At 42.1% G+C, this 26,772-nt stretch overlaps 1 protein-coding gene across 2 annotated transcripts in view; it reads right to left on the bottom strand.

Moving 5' to 3' along the window:
• Window positions 1-26,772, bottom strand: part of ADAMTS9 (ADAM metallopeptidase with thrombospondin type 1 motif 9) — a 135,603-nt gene that overhangs the window by 30,626 nt on the left and 78,205 nt on the right. For both annotated transcript variants that reach the window (XM_065407328.1, XM_065407329.1), the window contains 3 exons: window positions 25,972-26,133; window positions 25,190-25,366; window positions 3,251-3,418 (listed from right to left, as the gene is read on the bottom strand). In XM_065407328.1, the coding sequence (XP_065263400.1) occupies window positions 3,251-3,418; window positions 25,190-25,366; window positions 25,972-26,133 (507 nt within the window). The remainder of the gene's footprint in view (window positions 1-3,250; window positions 3,419-25,189; window positions 25,367-25,971; window positions 26,134-26,772) is intronic.

Below are 26,772 nucleotides of genomic sequence, written 5' to 3'. Positions count from 1 at the left end.
AGTTAAAAACACAAGTCCATTCATTACCAGAAGAGAAAAACCTTTTCAGATGAATGCATAAATTAAAAAATATTTTGCTCTAGGAAGGAGGATTTACAATTATCTAGAAAAGAATTGCTCAGAATTTAAATACAAGCAGTCCAGATAATAGAAAACATATGGGACTGGAGCACTCTCTTAAACTTCGTGCTGGCTAGTATTCATTATTAATCATTCACCTTCCCATTCCTAAAAGGAAAAGGAAATGGCCACGGGCACACACAACACAGACTGTGGGTGTGTGGTGACAAAGAAAATGTACGTGTATTTTAAAACTCTGTCTTACATCTCACACAATCTATTGCTGGTTTACCTGCTACAGAAAGAGACAATCTCGTGGTAGCATAGCACCGCTCTTATTTTTACAGCTGATAAGAGCTATGAAAAAAACAGAGTGCTTCTTTGATGGTATCCAAACTGTTCATAGCTAAGATTTCAAACAGCACATAGCTCATTTCACCCGGTGTGGAAGGATCACACCAGCTCTCTCCTCTCTCTTTAACATGGCGTGTGAATGGTGCCCAGGCCTTGAACTGGCCTGCTACAAAATGTCACTCTCCTTGAAAAAGGCATATACAACTGGCTGTAGTTTTGCCCATATTTGTATTAATTGGGGACCTTATCCTGCAGTCCTAATTCAGGCCAACCCCCTCCTGGTTGTTGAAGCCAATGAGCCATCTGCATATGCACTCCACCATGCCTGGGGCTGTGTCCTGTATCTCTAAGGTCCTGCTCCAAAACCCATTGACATCAACGACTGAACTGACGTCAGTAGGCACTGGATCCAGAGTGCAATTGTTAAATTTCTTCTGTTTTAGAATCCAGGCACATTAGATATGTGTTCAGTGTTACAGAACGCAGAGCTTTACTTTTTGCTGTCAAGTTTCCAATCAGAAATCAATTTCTTAACTCATTTAACCATTCTAGTGACATCTTTGTGCCCAATTAGAGAGCAGATGTTTGAAAAAACTCTGGGCCCGGGCTTCAGTTGGTGTAAATCATTACAGCTGCATAGGCGTCAATGAAGCTACATTGATTTACACCAGTGTGGGATCTGGCCAAGCTGACTTCAGTTGACCAGTTATGCTTTTCTTTTTTATTTAGCAGGCTTCAGGATGCATCATACAGAGAAAGCATTTTAATCACTGTTGTTCAGCAGTTTATAAACAAATCACTTGTATACCTCCAAAAGTATTTAGCATAAAAGGCACTTCTAGAAGTGTGACATGCATGTCACTATGGCATGACATTATTCAAACCTTCTAACTGTTCCAGTTTTACTATATCAAACGTAGACAAACTCTGCCGATTTACTATATGGTGACTGGCTCTGTGTTACAGACAGAATAAAAGGAAACAGTATCATAACATCATTATTTTTAAATGATCTATTTTGCTGTTATAAGATGCATTTTCATCTTTGCTTTCATAGCTAATTTTTAGGGCCAGATCCTCAGCTGGTCACGCGGGCAATGCTCTATAGTATATAAAGAATACAAATATTCTTTAATTGCCTAGTCATAACAGATTACTTTAGGCCATAAATCACCTCATATTCTCATTAAGCTGAGCTTCTTTCTCAAATTGCATGAAACTGAATCCTATCATGCAGTAGAATGTTTTGAATTTTAAAGCATTTATCTTTATCAATTAAAATTAGCATGTTTTTAAGCAATCAACAGACCGTTGTGTTGGTACGTTGACTTTTATTAGCTGCAAAAATTGCTTTCAGGAGCAGTCACTTTAAATAAAGTGCAGATCTGATATGATGAGACATTTTAATGGTCATGTGATTCTTTATTCTTGTAGGCTCTGGGACAAAATTAAGGCCTCAGTACTGCAAACAATAAGGCACCGGGCTTAACTTTAAATCTGGGAGGAGTCCCATGGAGTTCAATAGGGCTGCTCGGGTGCTTAACGTTAACTACTTGTGTATTTTTTGGAGGATCAGGGCCTAAACAACTAAACCTGTATGATGAATATATGCAAAAAGAACAGGAGTACTTGTGGCACCTTAGAGACTAACAATGATGAATATATGATTACCCCATTCTCCAAGAAAGAAACACAAATATTGTACAGCACATATTCTACTTATTCTAAGAGGAGAATAAAAAATCCAAGTCTGAAAATAATGATGGATTTCATGCTTTTTTAATTTAATATTTGACATTTGATAAAAATTTATCTACTAATATTAATATTTGTCTACACAAATGCATGTATAGATGTGCTCATGGTTTATCTTTTAGGGAAGGATGCATACAGCAAGAATCTTAGGGTTTCATATAGAAAGCAAAGAAAGATTGTGAATGAATATGACATTGTACAAGTTAAAAATTCATTTACTTATGGATCTTCAATAATTTGACTGATTAGCACATCATTAAGGTACATGCAAAATGGAGATTCAGAGGTAAAAATAAATCTGATTAAATAGGTTAAAGGTGCAATTTGGTGTTATGGAAAATATGAAATTTTAGTTTCAAAACCCAAATCCCACTATCAGTGTTAGCGGAAAAAGGATGAGAAAAGCAAACTGATATTTTTCATGCCTGAAATATTTCTCAATAGTTTAATATGGGGAAAGCAATGTAAATAAAGAATCAAAATGGATTAAAGTTATGCTCTCAGCAAACAGCATACTTGAAAAATCCAGACTTTCCTACTTTCCTGCAGCCTATGCACTAAGCAGCTGATTTTGTACTGACAGGGAGGTAAACTGCTGTTGTTACAGTGTAATGCATTTGGAAGAACACAAAACGGAGTGAAAAGTATGTTTTAAAATTAATAGCTTCTATACATTTTCTCAACTTTAATAGGAAAATGATAAACATATTTTAATTTCATATGCCTCCAAATTCATCACAATTGTATTTAGGAGCCAACATATTTAAATAATAAAGAAGAAGAAGGAGAAAAGAGAGTCTGCTTACTCATACACAGTAATGCCTTTTCTAGCAGCAGTCGAAGAAATTTACAACAGTTGCTTTTTTGTTAGCAGTTCACCACCTTTTTGTATCTAAAACAGTGCTAGGGTTTCAGCTGATGCAGATAGTGCAACTCCAGAGGCTTATGCCGATCTACCCCCGCTGAGAATGTCACCCAGAACATTTATACTTTTATTGCAAAAGGATTGAAATTACGCTGGCAAACAATTCAACAGATAAGGAATAGCTAATGGTGCAAAAGGTAAAATGTTGCATCTCACCTGTCCCCAGTCTCCCGTTTTCCACTTCGGACATCTGCCCCCTCTGCACTTTCTTTGCACGTTCGGTTTAGCAAGGTGCTTGCAATAATCGTTCTCTAAGCGGTTTCCTTCCTTTGACAAGCAGTACACATTTCGGTGTTTATGTCCCCGTCCACAAGAAGCAGAACACTGGAAATGGAAAGCAATGAGACAGTTTTAATACAGTTAGGGCTACATTGTTACATACATCCAATAACTAAACAGGGTATTTATTCTCAACGTAACAAGCCAAAAATTATGCCCTCCGTCTCACCAGGGTAGCCATTAATGATGAGGGGTTGTAACTAAGGACAGAATTTAGCCCATGAGAAATGTCCTCATTTGTATCATGTATTGCATCTTATTCTTGCTTGTAAAAGCCTTTCTAAGAAGAAAATACCAACAACAACATAAAGGAATTGGATAGAAATTGGCATTCAGCAGGCTAGATTCTTGGCTGATATAAGTCAGCATGACTCCAGTGACTTCAAAGGACCAAAGTCAATTTACAGCAGCCGAGAATCTGGCCTTTAGTATGGCACATTCTACCACTAAAAAAATTAAAGGGACAGAGTCCCTTTTGGGTAGCCATTGACTTATGTGCCAAGCGAGAGTAAAAGGCGGGGTAAATCAGAAGAGTAACATACTACGCCCACTTTGCGCAAATTAAAACGACTCCACAAGGAGCGAGGCAGTGGAGAAACAAATCCATAACCTTCCGAACGCCACGTTTCTAAAGCTATGTTTGTTTTAATGTTGTACTAAACAGTGCAGACCGATTTATTTTTTATTAAATAAATACTGAAATCGGGACAAGCTCCCACTTCAGATTTATACGTTTTGAAACCGACTCAGAAGAAGCCAAGAAGACAGAGCATAAAGAATCAAAGCAAAAAGCAAATCAGCAGGTAGGTGAGCTGTAAGCTTTGTAGTGAAGCAACTAATTTCAACCTCTCTCTGCAGGTTCATTGAACTTTTTCAAATGTGACCACTTCTGGCATGCCAACCCTAAGCAACTTTGCTTTGATTTCAGATTAGTCTCCTTCAAAAGATTTAGGACTCAAAAGCGGTCTGGAATCACGACAAGAATTTAATACGACAGTTTCTTGTTGAACAAACCCTTTACTCAGCATGATGCACTGAGAGATTCAATTTCAATTTCTTCATTACATGTTAGGCAAGTCATTGCATGTTATATCACAAACATACTGATTTAATCCTTCAATACAAGCACAGGATTTCTGCAATCTCTCAGTATAACTGTTCTCCTGCTTTCATTTTAGAATGGAATGAATGCAAGACAATGGAGATAAATAATGTCAAATAGACCTTAGGATTCTTCCTTTCTCTTGATGACTCTTATCAGTGCTTTTACTAAGAAATAAATCAAGCCAAAAGTTTCCCCTCACCCCCAGCTGGTAAATAAAAACACAAGGATTGTACATGTAGGAGCTTGGAGGTTTCATTAGGTTTAGAAATTGGCCAGAGCCAACCCCCATCTATTATTATTTTAATTACAGCAGTCAGGTTCAATTGTGTAGGACACCGTGTTGACTAGCCATCAGAGAGACTTCCTGCTCTGAAAGGCTTACAAACTAAATAGACCAGACAAAAGTGGGGAGCAGGGGAGACAGCACATAAGCAAAAGGTACAAACTGAGGCCAGGAGATATTTTAGGTCCCAGATCAGGAAAGCCCTCACACACACGTTTAAGTGCTGCCCTGAATAGGGATTGTTCCCTGAAGCAGTGCCTAAATGACTTGGCCAAAGACACACAGGAGTTAGGAACTGTGGCAGAGCTAGGAACTGAATCCAGATTTCCTGAGTCCCAGTCCAGTATCTTAACAACATACGAATGGCCATACTGGGTCAGTCCAATGGTCCATCTAGGCCAGTGTCCTGTCTCTTGACAGTGGCCAATGCCAGATGCTTCAGAGGGAATGAACAGAACAGAGCAATTACCGAGTGATCCATCTCCCATCATCCACTCCCAGCTTCTGGCAGTCAGAGGCTTATGGATACCCAGAGCATGGGGTTGCATTCCTGATCATCTTGGCTAATAGCCATCGATGGACCTATCCTCCATGAACTTATCTAATTCTTAACCAGTAGATCATGCAGATGCAGAGTTTGGGGAAGTCCAGATCCAAACCATGTGCCTGGCCCCAGTCACTGTAACATGGTATGTCAAAACCCTGAAGCTAAACACCCTGGTCTTTGAAGGTGTTCAGATCCATATTTGAACTCCGTATCTCAGGCCCAGCCCATTACTTTGTCAATTATTTGTTAGGATGGCCGGCTGGCTGTTCACTTCTTATTCCTTATGCCCGATCTATAGCTCCTTTCATCTCAAAGGATCCCAAACTGCTGTGCAATCCCCGGAGTGGATGTTTGAAATACTTACACGGATTGTGTAGTAGTTACCAATGCTCATCTCATTGACTTCAGCTGAGTGTTACTCAACACGCAAAAAATGGCAGCAACTGGTACTGTGGAAACAGAGTACCCCCGAAACATGACTCCCCTGGAGATCGAATGAAGGACAGTGCACAGCACATTGGAAATGGGGGAATGGAAAATTTGGCCAAAGCTATTAGGTTTAATCCTTACGCGTACAAAAAGAGCCATGGGATATTTATTGTTAACATAGAGCAGAGGTCCAGCACCTTGGTTTTTAGCATCTCCCTTAGAAAACACCCTCCCCACACCCAATATCAAAGATGGCATGGTGAACAATCTACCTTGGAAAGCTAAATAACCAAGTTGACTCCACTGGGAACTGAACCTGCGAGGCCAGGTATTCAAATGTTCATGTATTTGAGCAATCGGAGTGGGAGGAAGCCCTTGCGTGTGATTGGGAAAGGGGGAGCCAAGGACCGTCTCAACTGTAAAGTAATACAGTCTACTATGGAGCACCCAAAGAACAGAGAAGATGAACCAACATAGGATGCAGTGGTGCCTACACAGTGACCGTAGTTAGACTACTTCATTCCACCATGCTATGTGTCAGCGGTGGGATTTGAGCAGGCTGAACTTTCCTCTGGATGAGTCAATCCACTGTGCCACCCAAGCGAAGACTACATGTATTTTCAGTTAGGGGAGGGTCTTTAAGTTTTCCTAAGGGTTTTGTTGATGTGTACTGTAGTTTCAAGGTGGGCCACAAAACAGCTCAGCCTCACATTAAAAAACAAACAGAAAACACAGCTCCTTCCTCCAACACAGGGATGTCTTAAAATTATGGAAATTCACAATCTTGACAAAATTTCAGATGTCAGCAGAAAAAAAAAAAAAAAAAAAAAAAGGTCAGAATTTTTTCCAAAATTTTCTTTTGCTTTTTTGCCAGGCTTCAGAGCTGGTTAAAAAAATTCAATGGTATTTTTAATTGGAAACTCAGTGGTTTTTGTGAAAAATGTTCAAACAGCTCAACTTCAAAGCAAATGTAATTAAAAATAAATTGTGTCTGGGCAGCAAAGATTAAGAACATTCTCAAATATTGTTACAACCAAATACCTTCTAATGTTTTCATTTGGTTACCGTCTTTGGACTACATCCAGCCATTATTATTTAATACAAATTTCCGTTATCTTCATTACATATTCTGCACCTGGAATGGTGGCGGACGTGGCTTTTAAACATAACAGTGAAAAATCAAATAAATCCCTAGACTTGATTAGTATTTGGAGAAATGTACGTCTTTAATCTATATATTTTCCTCACATTCATTACATAGAGAGACTAATAACAATGCTCATGCATAGCACCTTTCTAGGGAGCTGAAGGTATTTGACAAATATTCTGTCTTTCAAGAACTATGGTACTGTAGGTACGGTGCCAGTGGTAAGTATTTTTATCCTCATTTTACAGATTGATGTACAGAGAGATTCAGGGTCCAATCCTGTGAGATGTTGAGAGCTCTTATAGAAGGTGATGAACTCCCATGTGCGTTGGGGGTCATACATGCAATTCATTCACAGTACCAGGAAGAGTATTCAGAATATCTGACTCTAAGACCTATACTCTACATGGGAAAAGAGTTAGAATCATAGAATCATAGGACTGGAAGGGACCTTGAGAGGTCATCTAGTCCAGTCCCCTGAACTCATGGCAGGACTAAGTATTATCTAGACCTCCCCTGACAGGTGTTTGTCTAACCTGCTCTTAAAAATCTCCAATGATGGAGATTCCACAACCTCCCTAGGCAATTTGTTCCAGTGCTTAATCACCCTGACAGTTAGGAAGTTTTTCCTAATGTCCAACCTAAACTGCCCTTGCTGCAATTTCTCTGCCTGTAGCACATGAATAGTTCAGTCTCCTGTGGGCTGTAATACTTTGGTCTCGTTTTGGTTATTTGGTTTAGTGTGTGGGTGGCCTGTGATATACCTGATATGATCTGATGGCCTCTTCTGGCCTTAAACCTGATGTCGCTAGGCAAGTTTCACGCACATTTACATGCACAGAGTTGCATTCTGACTTTAAAGTCTAGGAGTCTGTGTACATTTAACTGATTTTGCTAATGCTTGAATATAATTGGGATATTCTCAAGATGATGTTGTCTGGTACCAAACATTCTTCTGTTCTCCCTTTCTAGAACATAAATGAAAAATAGACAGCTATGCATAAACATTTTTCGATCTAAGCCGTATTTGCTTTCACGTACATGTGAATTGTAAACTCTTTTACTCTTAAAGGAATGATAGTAGGATGAACAATCGAATGCAACTAAGACTGTAAGGGCTGGTCCACTCTAAGCCCCCAGTTCGAACTAAGATACGCAACTTCAGCTACGTGAATAACGTAGCTGAAGTCGAAGTATCTTAGTTTGAACTTAAAGGTACTTACCGCGGGTCCACACGCAGCAGGCAGGCTCCCCCGTCGACTCCGCCTACTCCTCTCGCGGAGCAGGAGTACCGGCGTCGACGGCGAGCACTTCCGGGATCGATTTATCGCGTCTAGACAAGACGCGATAAATCGATCCCAGAAGATCGATTGCTTACCGCCGAACCAGCGGGTAAGTATAGACGTACCCTAAGGACTGAAAATCCCTTTGCCAAGAGCATGCATTGTGAGTTTTTTAAAATTCTTTTCAGGTATTTCAAGTTTTATTGGGGCACTATTTTTAAGCATATGTGATGCAGAAAAAAAGCTTAAGGATGTGCTTCACTTCTACTGTATGTGATTTACGGAAGTACACACCAGGGTGGTGCACCCCGGCGCATCTTTTATTTCTAACACTGGAAGAACTTTGCAGGTCATTAACAGAATTTAGAATTCTTTTATAGCTGGAAACAACACGGTCCGCTTACAATTTAGGTCAGTAACAGCTCCACGGTGAGGTAAGCTTTGACCTTGGCTTCTTTAAAGCCTGTGAAGTGTACGGATGAAAACACTTCCTTTTTTTCTTGGTTTTGTTTGTAGAAAATACTTCAAAGTAATGGGGAAAGGGGGGAAATGAGACTCTCTTTTCATGGAATATCAGTCTAATCCAAAGATCATTTAAGTCAATAAAGAGACTGCTACTAACCAAAATTGGCTTTGGATCTGGCCCTAAATGTACAGCAGAGATATTGGATGGATGGTCTTATGCGAATTGGGTTTCTGGACTTAGGGGTTGTACTCTCAGACATGCTCAGTTAGTCTAACTCTGTTCCCACTGACGTGCTTTTGAAGATTCTACCCTAACACCTTACAAACGGGGCAGATTGTCAGGCCAGGAAACAACAACAAAATCCAACACGAATCTTGCAGACTGCCCTCATGCAAAACTTCCATTAGCTATGGCTGGGTTTAAGAGAGTAGAAAGACTCCAGGAAGTTGATACCCTGGGGTTTTTCATATACTTTGGAGCGCAAATTAAATGGAGAATTCCCATTCGTCTGAGAGAAAGAATAGCCCAGAAAAGTCAATCTGAGCTACTGCAATTAGTCTGCACAGGCAACTGCCACTGATATTAGACACTGACTGAGGACTGCAGAAGGCTCTACAAGCGAAACTGGGCTCTAGGTTGCACCAACATAAAATGGAGTCACTCCCTTGAAGTAATGGGCACTCACAGCACCTGGCGAGATTGGGCCCTTTGGTAGCTATATGAACGTTTTAGACATATACGGTCAGTGAACTTAGAAGTTCAAGTGAAGTTTTTCTTGGGTCTTTCAGAACTGCCCCGAACCTTTACTCCCTGCCACGTGGGGCTTTGGAGGGTGGTAAAGATCCTCCCTCTCGCACCTATGTGGCTAGCCTGAGCTAGAGAGGTGCTTCAGAATAGCAACAAAGTCCCAATCCACTCCCAACAGGCTTCATTCACTGCCAGCTAGGGAATGTAACTTGGATCTTATCAGCACAAACTGATGAAACAGTGGTGCTATCTGGCAAAGCATTCTGTAGGCTGATTTCTAGTCAATTTCACTTTTGTTTGCTGTCAGTTTCAGCCTTCTGCTTCTCATACTTAAGCAGGTTGCTGGGGTTGAGAAAATAAATGTGGAAAACTGTTATTACTTTAAAAATAAACTGTGTCCACTACCCTAAAGGGATAGTGAAACATTTCTATCCTTTATTGTTACCGTTATTCTTTAACATGTGTATAACATGCTTTACACAGAGAATAAACAATCTCTTCCCAGAAAAGCTTAGAATCAATGTCCGGGGTGCATAGGTTTAATTTACTTCTATTTTTTATGTGATTAATTATAGTAAGGCACCTAGAGTCTTGGAAAGGTGTCTATTTAAAAATAACAAACCTAAAATGTTCTACTTAAATTAAATAAATATTCGTATTAGTTGTTCCCATCAAGGTCAGTGAAGCTGTAACTCAGAATGTGAAGCAAAACGTTTCCTGGGATGCAATGCTCAGTTCCACTGTCCAGGTGCTGGCATTTTCATTTTCACATAAATTTGCTTTCTATTTCAGACTTCAAGAATTATGAAGATTATTTCATTGTTACCAACTATGTGTGAACTGCATCAGCTTATTCCTCACTGCATTGCCTGTGTATAAAATTTGGAAGATAAGAAGCCACCTTCTTCATTAAGGCTCTTACAAAATGGAAAGTGTGCATTAGATTCCAAGATTTCTGACTGGCTTAGTGCCTGAAAAGAACGGAATATATACCCACAAAGACCACCTAGGTTATAAAAGATTTCCACAAATTATAATCAGTTAGGACCAACTTCTGCAACTGGATATATGTGGATGATACCAGCGCGAGAACTGACCCTTATAATGTGCATACTTTACACTGTCTGTATTTTCAAAATGGACACCTGGCTGTAACTACAGGGCAGAACTGCTAACTCCCACCAAGAATATGGCTAATTCTTCAGAGTAACAAAATGTTATGAAGTGTTGTCAAGGCCATTTTTACAGACACCGTGCAGCAGCCTTACAATTTGGGAAGTATTAAATGTAATGAATACAAGCTGCAACAAAAGGGCTTCCTAAGCTAATTATAATCAGTTACCTGAAGAAGGGAGGGAAAAATCAAGCTAAACACATTTTTATCAGATTTTGCAATCTGCAACTTTTCAAAGGCAATTAAAACCCATTCCTGAAGGTTTACATTTCCACACTTTTAGTATCATACTAAAAGTAAACACTCATTCGTCCAAAAATCTTAGCTGAAACATATGCTAGATGAAACAAAACAGAAAAACTAAGGAGGTTAATGTTTCTCCTTCATACAACGTAGTGTCATTTTACATTAGGCACTAAGCTACTGAAATTCAGTGGGCCTCTTTAAATGCAACTGTAACCAGATCATGGCAATCAAATAGCTACTGCACTTCGCTTCTGCATTGGTGCACGCAAACAGATCCACTCACAGATACTGCCAGTGCTCTGCAAATGTGGCCCTATGAAGCACACAGCGCCATTTCTATTGTCAGGATGAAGACATGTTAAGACCTATGCATATCTGTTAGCAAGATTAGCATGGATAGCTTCTGGCCAGCTGGCTGCTTATTGGACCACATGGATTTTTAAAAACATATTAAGGTCTTTACATGGCATTCAGCAACACCGAAACAACCTCCAAAAGTGGCAATTGTACAAGGACTTGCTAATTTCATAGGCCCTGATTCAGCAAGGTATGTAAGCACCTGCCTAACTTTAAATACATGAGTATTCCCGTTGACATCAGTAGGCCTAGGCACTTGCTTAATTAGGGCCCTAGTTTTCATATAGAACGACTTCACCACATTTGTGGAACTCATGGTGCTAATGATTGCAATGCTACTAGTGCATCTCTACTGCTGGTGTCCGTCTCTGGTAACAAGTCAAAAGACATGTCAGCTATTTACAACTAACATGGGAAGAGTAATCTTTATACTAAAGAGACAGAGCTACTGAAGCAGGGACATAAACAAAAATTACTCCACGGCACCAGAGTCTACCAACGTCCCCCCCTTCCCCCAAGCAATATGCACGGTAATACTTTCCTTTCCACTGACACTGTAAGAGAAAGGAGGGAAGTGAAAAGTAAATGGACATTGGGATTTTTCTTGAATTGGATAAAATTAATATATTTGTGAAAGAAAATGCACATGCCTGCTACAGAACAACACATTCTATTTTTAACACTTCAGACCAAATTCTACCTCCACTGAAGTCACTGGATTTCCTTGAGAGTGAACTGGGCAGAACATGCCTATGTTTCTGTAAGGAAAGTTACTGCCATGGACACCATAGTGTTGTATCCTGTTTGGCTTTTCAACCACATGAAAGGTGGTTTTACAATAGACTATTTGGCTTCTTTGGACTTCTGCCATCCACTCTATGGATCAGAAGTGCGATCAGTGGAGCAGGTTGAAATTTTCTGGCATTTGAATTTTTGAATCAGTTTTTCATTTCAATGACAAAACCATGGCCAAAAAACGGACAGAATTTTCACAATTTCCCCTCCTCCTCCATAGCTGCTGGAATTAGGAGTGTTGCGGGTGTTCCCGCACCCACTGGCTTGAAGTGGTTTCCATTATATACAAGGGTTATAGTTTGGTTCAGTGGCTCTCAGCACCCCCACAATAAAAACTGTTCCAGCGCCCCTGTCCTCCTCCTCCTCACATTTTCCAACAAAACTCTATTGATCAGTGATCAATCCTGCTGACAAAAAAAAATCGTTGACTTCAAGTGGAGCAGTAGGCGCTCAGAATTGCTGAAAATCAGGGCCTTTGGACACATCTCCAGTTGGGCTATCTATTTCCAGCGTGGGTAGACATACGCACGCTAGCTCTGCTCGAGGCAGTCTGCTAAAATAGCGGTGGATTGGTGGCAGCGGGTAGTGGCATGGGCTAGCTGACCCATACGTACCTAGGGTCTCCGAAGGGATTGTACTTGGGTGGCTAACTCAAGCTGCCGCCCCCACCCTCACAGCTATGCTGCTATTTTTCCCATGCTAGTCTGATCAGAACGAATGCGTGTACATCTACCGGAGCTGGGACTTACACCTCCAGCCGCAATGGAGACGTACTCTAAGTGTGTAAAGACAGGAACCCATAATCTGAGGCACCTAAGTTAGTGAGTGCTGTGGAAAATTTTGCCTTAAGTGAATACTGTGCAATTTGTACAACAGAGATGGATGTGTATGTAGCTTATTTTACTGGTCCTACCCTGCACACTAAGCCCAGGCTCTGACTCAGGTTTGAGCCCAAGCTCCCTTTCTGTATACACACACACACACACACACACACACCAGTCTGCGTTGGGTCAAACACTCAGGACCCTACTAGGAGCTGGCTCTGACCCAGTCCAAGCCCTACAAAATGATGCGAGTCAGAAGGTCTGTGTATGAACACGTTGGCATGGCTCTGACACCAGATCCAGTAACCATAAACCCAGGTTTATGATGCAGTGTGGATGCTCAGGGGCAGGGTTGGAAACATTGAGTCCACGAGCCCGGACCCATAAACTTGGGCTCACACTATGGGGCTAAAAATAGCAGGGTAGATGTTCCAGCTGGAGCCTGGGCTCTGAAACCCAGCGAAGGAGGTTGATCCGTGGTCTGAGAGTCGCTGATGCGGGGTTTTATTTTGCAGTGTAGTCCTACCCTGAGAGATGGCCCTTGGTCAAACAACTCTTTGGCAGGGAGGTTGCGCTAACTCTTCAAAAGACCTGAGCCAAAGCCCACTGAGTTCAGTGGAAAGATTCCCAGTGACGTCTTCACGCTTTGGATCAGGTTCCGACTGCCCATATCTGTAGGCAATAGGGAGCTCTGAATACACCACAAGCCAGGAAAAAGTCACGTACCCATCTTTCTCCCTGCAGCATCCAGGTCATGTTTGTAATAGCCCAGAACAGCCCTAGAAGGAAATATGGGCCATCTGTTCTGCAACGTCATTATATCCTGTGTAGTGATGTGCCAGCTGCTGAAGACCACACTGCTGCACATGCATCACTACGTGCAGAATTTTCCCACGTGTCCCATGGTCCAAGCTATTTAACTTCAAAAAATAATACCTCGTAATGACCTCGGGTCGCACTGATGCGGGCAGCATTACCGGCACCATTTCCCCAGTGCATTAGCTACTGACATATTTTCAGTCAACATGAGGCCTGCACTTTTTCCTTCCTTCTTCACCCTCCAGGACAAAGTGATATCTAGGTTACATGAGCAAGTTGGTGTATGAAAGTGTAAAGGCGTCTGTGTGTCCAGGGAAGCGTGACTGACATGCTGAGGAACTAAGATGGGATCAATTAAAGCAGAGGGTGACCTAATTTAGCTGACATCACACGTTTCTAATGATGACGTATTTGTACTACGGTAGTGCCTAGAGGCCCCAACTAAGACTCTGGTTTTGTTATGCTTGGTGCTGTACAAACACATAGTAAGAGACAGCCCCTGTCCGGAAGAACTGACAATCTAAATAGGCAAGACAGAGAAAATGACTTGCTACAGGGATTTGGTAGCAGAGCTCCCTTAAAACAGAAAATATCTTGGTATGACTCTATATTCAAATACATCATCGATCACGTACTGTCCAGAGGCTAACATATGGTGCTTAGTATCAAAGAAATCATGCATGCAGCTAACCCACCTGCCTTACCGATGAAAAACATGAATAGAGTTCCTTAAGTGTCTTTGCAACTAGGTTTACACCACTATTTCTTTAACAACCTAATAGTCACTATGTGTGTTATATTTATGGTAAATGCCTGCATGCTCAGAGTCCATGATAATAGCATATTCTTCTTTCTAAAGAACAAATCTATTACTATTTCTAATATTTCAGCAATGAGGAACCAACTACTATAGTAGTCTAGGGTATTTACGGATAAATTTGCAACATGGGGAAAAAAATATGTGTAGGCTTCAAATCATAGCCCAGCTTGAAGGCACTGTGTTCTTCATCTCATCCATGGACATTCCATTTCCGTGTTACTGCCCTTCATGGTTTCCTGCCATCGGACACGCTGTTCAATTGCTGTACGGGAATTCAGTGCTTTGGGAGACAAATGTAACCTGGTGGATAAATGGCAACCATTGCTGGTTTGTTTCCTCCCGGCGGGTGGAATGAGGATTAGCTCTTTATGATGTCAGTATCCTACGTACCTACAGGTAAGCCCAACTGTGCAACGAATAAGCTGAAGCGACTACTTCGCTCTCTGAAATCACTTGATGAACCATCAGCATTTGCCAGCACAACTGCTAAATATCCTTTTGATCAAGTTCATGCCAATGTGCTGCAGAGACCAGCAAATGTCCAGCTCATGGGAAGAGGGGATACTAAAGAACTAGTAAAGCACAACTTGCTATATATGAATGAAAGAAAGAAGAGCTTAATGCACTTGTCAATTACATCCTTTGTGCCCAAGGACTCTTGCTCCCTACCTGATTTCACTGCAGATGCAAGAACTTTGTGTGGTCATATAACAAGTTACTGGCAGCCACTGGTAGGGGTTAGAGTGAGAGGCTTGCTGCTCCTTGGAAGAAGGAAGGCAAAAATTCCTAATGTAGGAGCATGCAGGGGTCGGCAACCTTTCAGAAACCTTTCATTTATTTGTGGTAATTTAAAGTTTCGCGTGCCAGTAATACATTTTACATTTGCAGGGGCTGGCGGATGGAACCTCAGGCTGGCAGCAGGCTGAGCGGACTGGCGGCTGGGACCCCAGGCCGGCAGCGGACTGGGTGGTTCAGCCCGCTGCTGGTCTGGGGTTCCGTCCGCCGGCCCCTGCCAGCCGGGGTCCTGGCCGTCGGCCCCGCTCAGCCTGCTGCTGGCCTGGGGTTCTGTCCATCCAGGCAGGCAGCGGGCTGAGTGGGGCCGGCGGCGGGGACCCCAAGCCAGCAGCAGCGTGCCACAGTAAATCAGCTCGCGTGCCGCCTTTGGCGCACGTGCCATAGGCTGCCGACCCCTGGGCTAGACTAAAAGAGAGCGTAGGACAAAGAGCAGAGCATGTGTAGCTGATCAGCTCTGTTCCCAGCCACAGTTGTCCCAGTATGAGAAAGAAAATACTAGGGGAGCTAGGGAACAATACTTCATCTAAAAACCCCCACCTAACTAAGAATCTACAATGTGTCCAAAACAAATTACATTATAAAGCGGTTAATTTAAATGCACTGTCATCAGAGGGCCAGATACTGAGCGTTGTCGCTCCAGTGACTTCAAGGGAACTAGAAGATGAGGTTTAGCCCCATAAGGAATCAAGCCTGGAAAAGTGCTGAATGTGGTGACGCTGATCCGGGAAAACACTTAAGCTTGTTTAAGCACTTCCATATTCCCCTTGAGCTCAGTGGGACTACTCCCATGTTTCAACGTAAGCAGACGTTCAAGTGCTTTGCTAGATCCGTTCCAGAGTGCTCAGCAGAAAAGCTAGTCTGAAAGAAGCCTCTCTCGAAGGCTCTGTCTGTGCTATGAGGCTGCAGTCTGGGTTCTAAGTAGGATGGATATTAAATGCCATTAGCCAGATTCTGGCTGTACAGTAGCACAGTAGATAGCTAAGATTGTCTTCCTGAGACAAGAGGGCAAAAACACAAGATAAAAAGAAGCAACAAGCAACCATGCAGTAATCCTCAGTCAGAGCCTGGTATGATGACTCATTATTCAGGTACGCTGCAGCAGCCAATCCACAAGCCAGGACTGGGTCAGATAACCCCCAAGCAGCTATTTATTGCCACAGAAAGAGCAACAAATCAGTCTGTGCAGTGTCACCACTCAGCTGGGAACGCTCCTTCTCCCTCATGGTGTTACCGACAGCCTGGCTTCCAGCCTATTCCTGCTCCTGACTCAGGTTTCCAGCCTGTTCTCACCAGCTGACCCTACGCCAGCATCCACTTACCCAAACTGACTCCACCCCAGCCTCGGTGAGTCACCCAGCAACCTCCTAACAACTAATGCTATGTCTACACTATTGCGGTAAGTCAACCTACACAACTCCAGATACCTGAACAACGTAGCTGGAGTCGACGTACCTTAAGTCGAGTTACCGCGGGGGGGTCGACGGGAGAAACTCTCCTGTCGACTTACCTTACTCTTCTCGTCGGGGGTAGAGTACAGGGGTCAACTGGAGAGCAATCTGCTGTCGATTTGGCGGGTCTTCGTTAGACCTGCTAAATCGACCGCCGGTGGATTGATCTCAGAGCATCGATCTGGGCTGTAGTGTAGACCTGCCCTAAGCCTTGCTCTTTGGAAGCAGCGTAAGATGCTGGATCATTGACAGAATTTCAGTTAAAAGAAGCCCATGGTCTGCAGGTGGATTTACCAGCAGATAATGCAGTTGAAAGGGAGAACAGGTGTCATAGTAACAGTCATTCATATTAACATAGTCACACTCAGACAAACTGCTTGGTTTTCTTAAGGAGCTTTTCAACAGAACATGAGCAAAGTGAAAACTACTACATGCCTTTGAATTATGCTAAGGTCAATTCTATGCTGATTGTCTGAGTCGTGTCAAATGCCACAATCCCACCAATAATAAGATGTTTCGCAATGGTCTTTAAATGAGTATTTAAAAACTCTCAGAACATGTTTTCCCGTATTCCTATTCACAAACAGATTCTTAGAAAAATAAATGGAAGTTTCAGAGTACTGTGACCCTACAAACCACGACACAATCAGAACTCTTTGGGGTTTGCGCGCGTGTGTGTACACAGCTCCTTTTCACACAAGTGTCTCTTCTCATCTAATATCACAGGATAAAATGATTTCTCCTGTAGTAAAATGAGTAATTTTATCTATATTCAAATAATGGTACGAAATTAACTTCTTCAACATTGTAAGTACTTTCAACTGCTCATACTCTCCATTCCAGATAAAATCAAACGAACACTATCATGATTTTGGGATTAAAAACAATGGTAATTTATTATGTATTAAACTAGTTTGTGTCTAAGAGTTAGATTTACTGTAACCACTTTAACTTTCAGTTCCTGATGTTTTTTCCTTCTGGGAATTTTCCAGGTTTATTTGTTTAAATCTAGAAAATATACAGTGTATAAAGAACATCAAAATAGTGCCTCCAAAAATACATATGTCCACAAAACTTCACAAATTGAAAGGTTGCTACAGTAATTCTAATCCCTATAACAAAGCATCAAGGTAATCCTGGTCCAGCTACTGCTTCCTACTTTTGGATTCTTAGTTGCAAAATTCAGCCCTTATTCAGGTCAGCAATTAAGCATGTGCTTGACTCCTAATGACGTCAACGAGGCCTTAAGCACATGCTTAAAGTTAAGCACATGCATTAAGTGTTTTGCTGAACTGGGGCCCTAAACTGTACATGTCTGTGAGATGCTAAACAATATAATAACTGATGCTTAGTTTGTATAGGGCCATATTGTGACTGTGACCCCCTCCGGAATTAGTTGTTCCTGACATATTACTCTAAATCTCCAAGGGACTCGCCCTTGGACTATAGCCGGCACTGAAAATCCCAGCCCTTTAAGCTCATGAAGACCACAGTGCTTTGAGCTGATTGTGTCAGGGTTTGAACCTAGGGCTCTAGTGAATCCAGATATTCCAGATCTGATCCCTATGCTATTAAACCAATCCTTGAGTATTTCAGGTAACGTGGCCAAGGTTTTGGAGGTGCTGGCACTTAGATTGACATGGACTGGAGATGCTGAAGGAAAAGGACCTCATGTCCAATACTTCTGTTCGGATCACTGAGGTGACGGTGAGATCTGACTCAGCTGTAAGTGGTGGTGGTTTGGGGTGATCTCTTCAGTTCTGGAAGACACTGAGAGGAAGCAAGTTTTGGTGGAGTCAACAACTGATGAGGCAGAAAGTGAGGAATGGGCTGAAGCAGGAGAGGCACATGGAACAAGGTACCCTCTGCAGATGAGTGATGCCCAAGACTGCATTTAAGGAGGCGAGGAAAGGGAAGAGGGCCCAACAACGGAACCCTGAGGGCATCATAGTGAAGGAGAGTAGCATTAGAGTTTCCCTGGCCCATACAAAGAAGGAATAGTTAGACAGGAAGAGTGAAACGGGAAGCTCAAGATGCTATAAACTCAACTGCACTTTACCATGTGATAAAGGTAGTTGTAGATTGAATCAAACACCAAACAGAAGACAAGGAGAGTTGAAGAGTTTAAATACAATTTTTAAAAAAATCAACACAAACATTTGTATTTCATACACAGGTCTAAAGAATTCTACAGAGCTAATCCTGACCTAGGGGCCAAATTTACCAGCTTTTCTTTTTCTTTTAACCTACACCTGGAAGTTGGCTGTACATGGAGTCAGAAGGACTGAACAGCCACTAAGATAAGACAGACAATCCATGCCCCAGAGAGCTCACAGTCGAAATGGGCAGAAAGTGGCTTTCACAGAGGGAGAGGATAGCTTAGGAGATTGTGAATAGAATATGGAGCCTCTCACTTTATTTGCTGCAACTTCTTATGGAAATATTATATGTTTTGTTAAGCCATCTACTTCTCAGTGCGTCCCTGAGCACATACTATAATGCCACCCATTATCTGGCAACGTTAAGGACCTTAGAACCTTGTCTGTCTTTCCTTGCTGCTACAATATTTTGTCCCCCCACATAAGAGTCCAGAGACTGATCATTATTATTTCTATAGTGGCCATGGAGGGAGGGGGGACATGACACTTTACAGAGCTGCAAAGTTCCCTGCTGTAAGGAGCTTACAGTCTGAACAGACGTCGAAGAGGCAAAGGACGGGGGAAGCAATGCAAAGGCAGAGGGAATGAGCAGTTCTGTTGAATATACATCTCGTCAGTTTCAAGGGTGTTTTTGTTACAGCAAAAGTAAGCGTAAAGGCTCAGGCAGCACCTGGGTAATGTTGCTGTCAGAGCAAATACATTTTCTGAGGAATAGAGGAGACTGGCAGAGCTATAGTCAACCACATCTGCCTCTGGTTATCACCTGTGCTTCGGCAAGAGCTGACATACTAACTGCTAAGAACATTATCATTCTCATGGCACTGGAAACAGTGCCGTTCTCCAACCCATTTTCAGTTAGCTCCGTGGGGGAGGCATGTTTATCAGTCACTGTTTTCAAAGGACTCTAGTCACCAGAAATGTTACACAGGCTTGGTCTACACTACACAGTTAGGTTGACGTAATGCCGCTTACGTCGACCTAATTATGTCAGCGTACACACTACAGCCTTGTCCTGCCAATGTAAATGCCCTACTACACCGTCATAACAACTCCACCTTCAGGAGAGGCGTAGGGCTTATGTGGGTGTAGTTAGGGCCAGCAGTGTCTGTGCAGACACCGTGTTACCTGCATCAGCTGTTGGCTGCCTGGTCAATGTCATGGTCCCTTGCTGGAGCCATGAAATTGATAAAAAAGCTGGGCGGCTAGAGCATGACTGCCCCTGTCTTCCCCACTCCCAGCCAGGCTGCTGCCCGGAGACTCCCCACTCAAGGAGCCGAGAAGAAGCCCAGGTGGTTGTCCCCCACTGCCAGCTGGGAACGGGGAACCGAGAGCCGGCCGGGGAAGGAAGCAGCTGGGCTCCTGGCAGGGAGCTGCGCAGAGGGCTCTCAGCACCCCCCCCCCCCCAATACCCCTCGTCAGTTGGTGGAAGCACTCCTGGTGAGGATGCACACCACCGACAGAAGGGAGTAGTGTAAATATCAGCCACCGCAGTAACAGAGATCGACTTAGGGTGTAGCACAGACATGCCCATAAGCCCAGATTTTTAAAAGTTATTTAGGTGTTGCTGCACTCAGCATTGCAGTACCTGAGTCTCATTTTCAAAATTAGGGCATCTATTTGGATGCTCAAAAACATCTAGTCACCTATTATCAGTTGAAATCAATGAGTTTTAGGTGCCAAGATGCTTTTTGAAAATCCCACTAGGCGCCTAAAATACTTTTAAAAATCTGGCCCTAAATCCCCTTTGAACATTTCTGTTGGCTAAAGTCTTTTGATAATAATGATGGATAAACAAGGAGACCTGCTGGCAAAAATCACACAGTAGATCATGTTTAAAATGATAATACTCTTCTAGAGTTATCTCAAATACAAGCCAAATTCAACACTGACTTATACCCCACTGCCAGGCAGCTCCGTGACTGTCACAACTGAAACCAAGGGGATAGCATTGGGTAAAATAACTGCTTCACTGGACCCTTTGTGTTTTCTAATCAGAAGAGAAGTGAGCAGGTTGTGAAGCCTGTGATAAGTAATTTCTTCATTATACAGATCTCATATCAATGTACAGCTGTGCTATCTATTAGGGTACACTAATGCAATCATTTATTTTCTTGAGAAAACATATACCCTGATTATTTACCCTCTAATCACTGTATGCCATTAGTTTGAAGTGCTCAGTTTTAATAGGATTGTTTGCAGTGTTGATGTAGCCTCATGATTTAGCAAACCAAAGTCTAGATTATTGGCAGGCTTTTGATAAACTGTACGCAGCCAATCAGATGTTGTTTTGCAAATGCAGTTATAGGACTCAAGGCCTGGATTGGTCTGCCCATGTGGATCGAATGGCAGAATGAGACCACAGTTTCTCCTGCAAGTATTTGACATAACCCCCATTAAAATCACTGAGTACAATACTCACGCAGTGAGGGTATAAGAGACCCACCTCAATAAATACAGAGATATTACTAGTATGTACCCTATGATTTGCTTACTCTTTCAAAGAACTGGCTTTCACAACTCTAGTGCTCAATTCGCCACGACCTCTGTGTGTAAGAAACTCACATCAGTTTCAGTGGGGATTCTATACTCAGGAGGGTGAAATTCTGATCCCATTGAAGTCAGTGGGAAAACTCCCATTGACTTCAACCGGATCAGGATTTCACCCAGACAGTTTTTGGATACATGGATTCAAGGTTCTGAGTGTACGGATTCTTGGTGACCTAGTTTTTAGAAGTGTGCGAATGTTTCCCTTCACCATTTGCATGTACATAAAAAGTTGTTCTTTCTCAGCCAACTTAATTATGCACCTGAATGTTAAGAAAGTATTAGTTATCCCCAGTCACAGTGTTTATATGTTTGTGTCCTAAAAGCAGGTCTATCAGATGGATGATGATTCCCCCAGTGCTTGAACGCTAAATGTTCTTGAATAAACAAGGAGTTTCAAAGGTACCACATGGTTTTGTGATTCTTTTGTTCCCCCGGAATGTACATTACAAAGGTAATGCTTGGTGCATTTACACCTGCCATGCCATATGATAATGGTAGGATTTCACACACAGCTTTAAAAATTTTATATATAAAATCTCTATCTATCGGCTACATCCTGAAATGTTTAGGTCAGATAAAACTCCCCCCCATCTGATTTCATAAAAGGTCACTACAAAATCTGCCTGAGTAAGGGCTGCAGGACTAAATATTAATAAAATGAACAGTCTAAGTTCTGCTGTTTTACATAATACATTTCAGTCAATCATGCAAGAACACTATCCAATTAAATACTTGCATGAAATGACTCATCTGTACTTTGTAGTCACAGTGAGAGGTCTTATTATTGCAAAAGTAACTAAATGTATGTCTTTCTAAATATAGTTTATATTACTTAGTATGAATGACTGATTTCCTTAGAGAAGCACTAAATAAATAATACTGATTTTTAAAAACCTGTTGACAGAAGATATAATCTTACATCACCTATTCAGAAAGTCTTGCCATCTTATAGCATTAAGTGTATTATTGTAGTTTAGCATAAGACTCAAGAAATCATTATACAAATTCATTTCTGATTACATTCTACTTGTCTTTAATGTTCACTGTTCGATGTTAACATTAAACATTGTAAATGTATGCAATATTTATATAAAATTAAATAACAATATTGGAAAAATAAATACACTTTATTACATAAATACATAAATCCATACTGCTGAAAAGTTTCAGCTAATACTATACTCTTGTTTCAAAAGTGACCAAAAATATGGTAGTGACACTCCATCTGAACAGATGAAGTATGAACGGCTACCGAATGACGTCTGCAATCAATGTCAGAACTAGAAGCAAGTGAGGCGATACAATAATAAAAATTGGACTCTCCCTACTACCTACTGTAGTAGCGCATGGTAATATGAAAACGAGGGATACATATATATTTATTATATTTTTCAGGAGAGACAAAACTTTGGTTCCTTGTTGAGCCACAGATTATCATCCAGGTCCTCAAATACAGCTCTGGAATCACTTACGGCAGAGCTCGGGCAAATAACAGATAAGATACTTGACATGAAAAATCAAGACCCTACATAGGAACAATAGTGGCTCAGTTCTGAAAATCTTTCTCCAGCGGGAACTTTGCAAGAGAAAGGACGGTAGGAGCGAGTGACGCTACTACTGAATACTTTGGTCACAAGATTCTCCACTGAAGAGTTAGAGCAAACATTAATTAGCATAAGACTAAGAACACAGTTTACGGCTGCATGCACCCAGTGCTGCAAGATTGATTCTGCACACCTGACCCAGCTCATTGACACCTGGCATCAGTGGGAGGTTTGGCTGGGGAAGGAATGCAGGATGGAGTCCTGTCTATCAGACACTGGGGGGCAGATTCAGCTGTGGTGTAAGTGGGCACAACGCCACTGAAATTGACAGTTACGCCAGAGCTGCGTACAGCCCTATGGTCTGTTCCCGAAGAGACGTGGTGATAATGCCAAATGCTGGATTACACCAAAAAACAACAGAACAGTCTATCCATCTCCTTCGGGTCTTGCAAACATTCAAGCACATGAACTAGAAGTTAGCAGCAATTTTCAGTACGTAGTTGTGGGACAAAACAACTGCATCGGGTATTGAGTAGTGCTCAGCTCATTCACTGTTAGCACCAACTATCAGTATAAAAGTGATACATTAGCACCTCAAATTAAATATTTCAGATCTGTCCCTTGTAATGATGAAGCACCATATAAATACTATTCAGCAATGTTATGGCTATCACATAATTCACTGAGGTATGAAAAAAATATTAGAAATGTTACCAAAAACATCCACAGAAACTACAGTGACGTTAAACTCCAGCAATGTGACTTTTAAAACCATAGTGTTTAAGGAAGTCAATATATTACAAAAAGGCCTCTTTTTTTTTTATAAAGTGCTTTCAAGTCAAATCACCTTTAAAAAACCTTCAGCTATGTTATAACAAAATATACAATACATTTTGACACGTGTTTGCATGTCATTTTAAAATGGTCACATCAAATGGTTTTCATTTTATTTAGCCAGCGTCCCAAGTCCCACACTCACTTCAGTGTAAGAGCACCTGTTAGCAACCAGCCAGGAGCACTAGAATTCCACCTGTCCTCAGGTGGAGAGGGCCTTTTATACAGGAAGTCAGTATTATTCTGTGGAGTTCACCTTGCAGAGCAGACAGATCCCAGGCTGGGCAGGGTAGAGTTTTAAGCTACAGGATGCTATATAATGGTCCAGATCATCCCCTGCATTAGAGCTGAAGCTGTGGGTGGATCACTCCAGTGCAGGAGAATCGTCCCAGTGGCACAGAGCCAGCATAACCACTCCTATTCCACTCCCCTCCCAGAGGTTGGAGAGGAAAGGTGACCTAAAGTAAGGGGGCTTCCCTACTTCCTGTTGATCCCTGGCTGCCATGATAGTCCCACGGGCAGCTAGTGTAATTTAGAGCAGTGGTTGGGGATCGGACCAAGGATCAGAGAAATATGCAAGGGTAGCTTAAAGCCACTTTAAGCATGGCCCCTCATCAGTTGCACTATATGCTCCACAGCTGAGAATAAAGGACATTATATGTATAAACAGACATGTACATACACCTCTACCCCGATATAACGCTGTCCTTGGGAGCCAAAAAATCTTACCGCGTTATAGGTGAAACTGCGTTATATCGAACTTGCTTTGATCCGCCGGACAGCGCAGCCCCACCCCCCAGGACCACTGCTTTACCACGTTATATCCGAATTTGTGTTATATCGGGTCGCGTAATATCAGGGTAGAGGTGTATATAGAAGTACATATACATGTATATATGCATTATACTAATGTAGGAATGTGCATGTGTTTTCTGTGTGGGTGTGTATATATTTATAAACTAATATATACACACTTATAAACACACATACTTGCGAATGAGGGCAACTTAGCACCAAAATCCTCCCGTAACTACAATTTTTTTTGCAGAGAAAATGCAACATGTGCACTAAGAAATGCACAATAAAATATTAACATAAAATATAATCAAAACTTTCATTTAAATTTAAATGTACTGCTTAAAATGCCAGGTTTGAATTTGCATACAAAGAACTCAGTCATAACCAAGACTCGTAATGCATAGTGCTTGCAATGTAATAAAATGTACAAAGTTGGTTATCTAGCAGAAAGTGCCTTTTAAATTAAAGGAGTTTACCTTGCTAATGTAAGCCCTTCCTGAATGTGTCACACTGAATATATTGTAAATAATCTTCTTTAAGTGCAGTTTTATGACACAAAATATTAACACCTTGGCTTTAAGCATATTAGATTTGTTGTTATGGAACATCTATAAAAAGAGTCACAAAGAGAAATATGTTATGGTCGTACCGAGCTCCACGGACCAGCATTCCAGGCAGCATCTCTAGGACAGTCCTGCATATTGCACTGCTCACGGTCTGGTGGTTTGTCGAGAATTTCACAGCTCAGATCAGGAAACCTTTCCCCGTTAGAGCGCTGGCACACCACAAGCCTTGTTCTTGTTCCTGCACCACATGACTTTGTGCACTAGAGAAAGGAAATCAACAGAGAACGGAGTTATAATATTAGTAATTTGCATATGGAGCATTGTCTGAGCCAACCCCCATTGAAACCAATGAGAATCTTTCCACGGACTTCAGGGTCGGGTGAGACAGGCCCCAGAAGAGGGTGTTGGTGTTTTTTTTAATTTTCAGAAGGGACCAGAGATTTTGGGGGCCACTATTTTTGGGTGCTCAGAATAAGACACATTAAACGGGACCAATTTTTAGAAAGTGCTAAACACCAGCCCAGTGCTTTTGAAGATGTCTGAAGCTGGACACTAAACTCACTAGAGCAGGTTGACATAATTCAAATGAGTAGCTTTTCTCTCAAAAAATGGCCTTTTTTAAAGAGAGTTTTCAAAATCTGTCATTGTCCGGAAAAGTTTCTGCGACGTACTTAATTGAAAACATTATCAGACACTTTACAGAACTGTTTCAGCTCCCAAGAACTCGTTTTTCAGTAAACGAAACATTTTGCTAACCACTGTCAATATTTTTTTCTTTCATTTTTCAACTCCCCGCCCTGCCCCCCAACTGAAAACCTTGGCTTATGTCTTTAGAGAGACAGGAAAAGGTTCACTTGGCTCTCACCTCTCCCCAGCTGCCATAAGCCCACTGAGGACAAGGGCCAGATTCACATGATCTCTGCTCAACAGGTTTTGCTTTCTCATCACAGTTACTTGCAGTATATCCGTTTTCATCCTGGCACACCACAGCCCGCCGCTGGAATCCCCCAGCGCACGTACTAGAGCACTGCAAAACACAATCACCCACGCTGCCATAACGTCCAGTTATTGCTTTAGCTTCCACTGGCTCTCCCGAAGGGCCATGAGAACACAGCTCTGGGAGTGCGCTCGTGCAACAGGAAGTGAAACGCCCACCTCTCGCCAAAGGAGCTAGAGTTAATAGACAAATATAAAGTCTATGGCATTAGCATAACTAACATCCTTTTACCTTTGCAGCATAGGTGCTGACTCCGGGGGTCCTCCGGGGCTGGAGCACCCACAAAAAAAACAACAGTGGGTGATCAGCACCCATTGGTAGCTCCACCGATCAGCTCCTCCTCCTCCCTCCCAGTGCCTTCCGCCCGCCACAAATCAATTGTTCAGTGGCGTGCAGGAGGCACTGGGAGGGGGACGGGCAGAGTGAGGGCAGGCACAATTGGGGGAGGAGGGGGAAGAGGTGGGGGCCTGGGGTGGAACGGGGGTCGAACACCCCCAGCGAAATGAGGAAGCTGGCGCCTGTGTTTTGCAGGCTACGTAAATCAAGCAGAAAAGCCTGTTGTTACCAACATCAAATCCCCCATGACTCTTTAGGCCCCAACTCAGCAAAGGAATTATGCGTGGGCATAACTTTAAGCGCCTGAGCCATTCCATTGACTTCACTCAGATA

The sequence above is a fragment of the Emys orbicularis genome, chromosome 7, assembly GCF_028017835.1.
Source record: "Emys orbicularis isolate rEmyOrb1 chromosome 7, rEmyOrb1.hap1, whole genome shotgun sequence".
Classification (NCBI taxonomy): Eukaryota; Metazoa; Chordata; order Testudines; family Emydidae; genus Emys; species Emys orbicularis.
The sequence above is the reverse complement of the archived record's forward strand: the minus strand, read 5'-3'. Positions and strand labels throughout refer to the sequence as shown.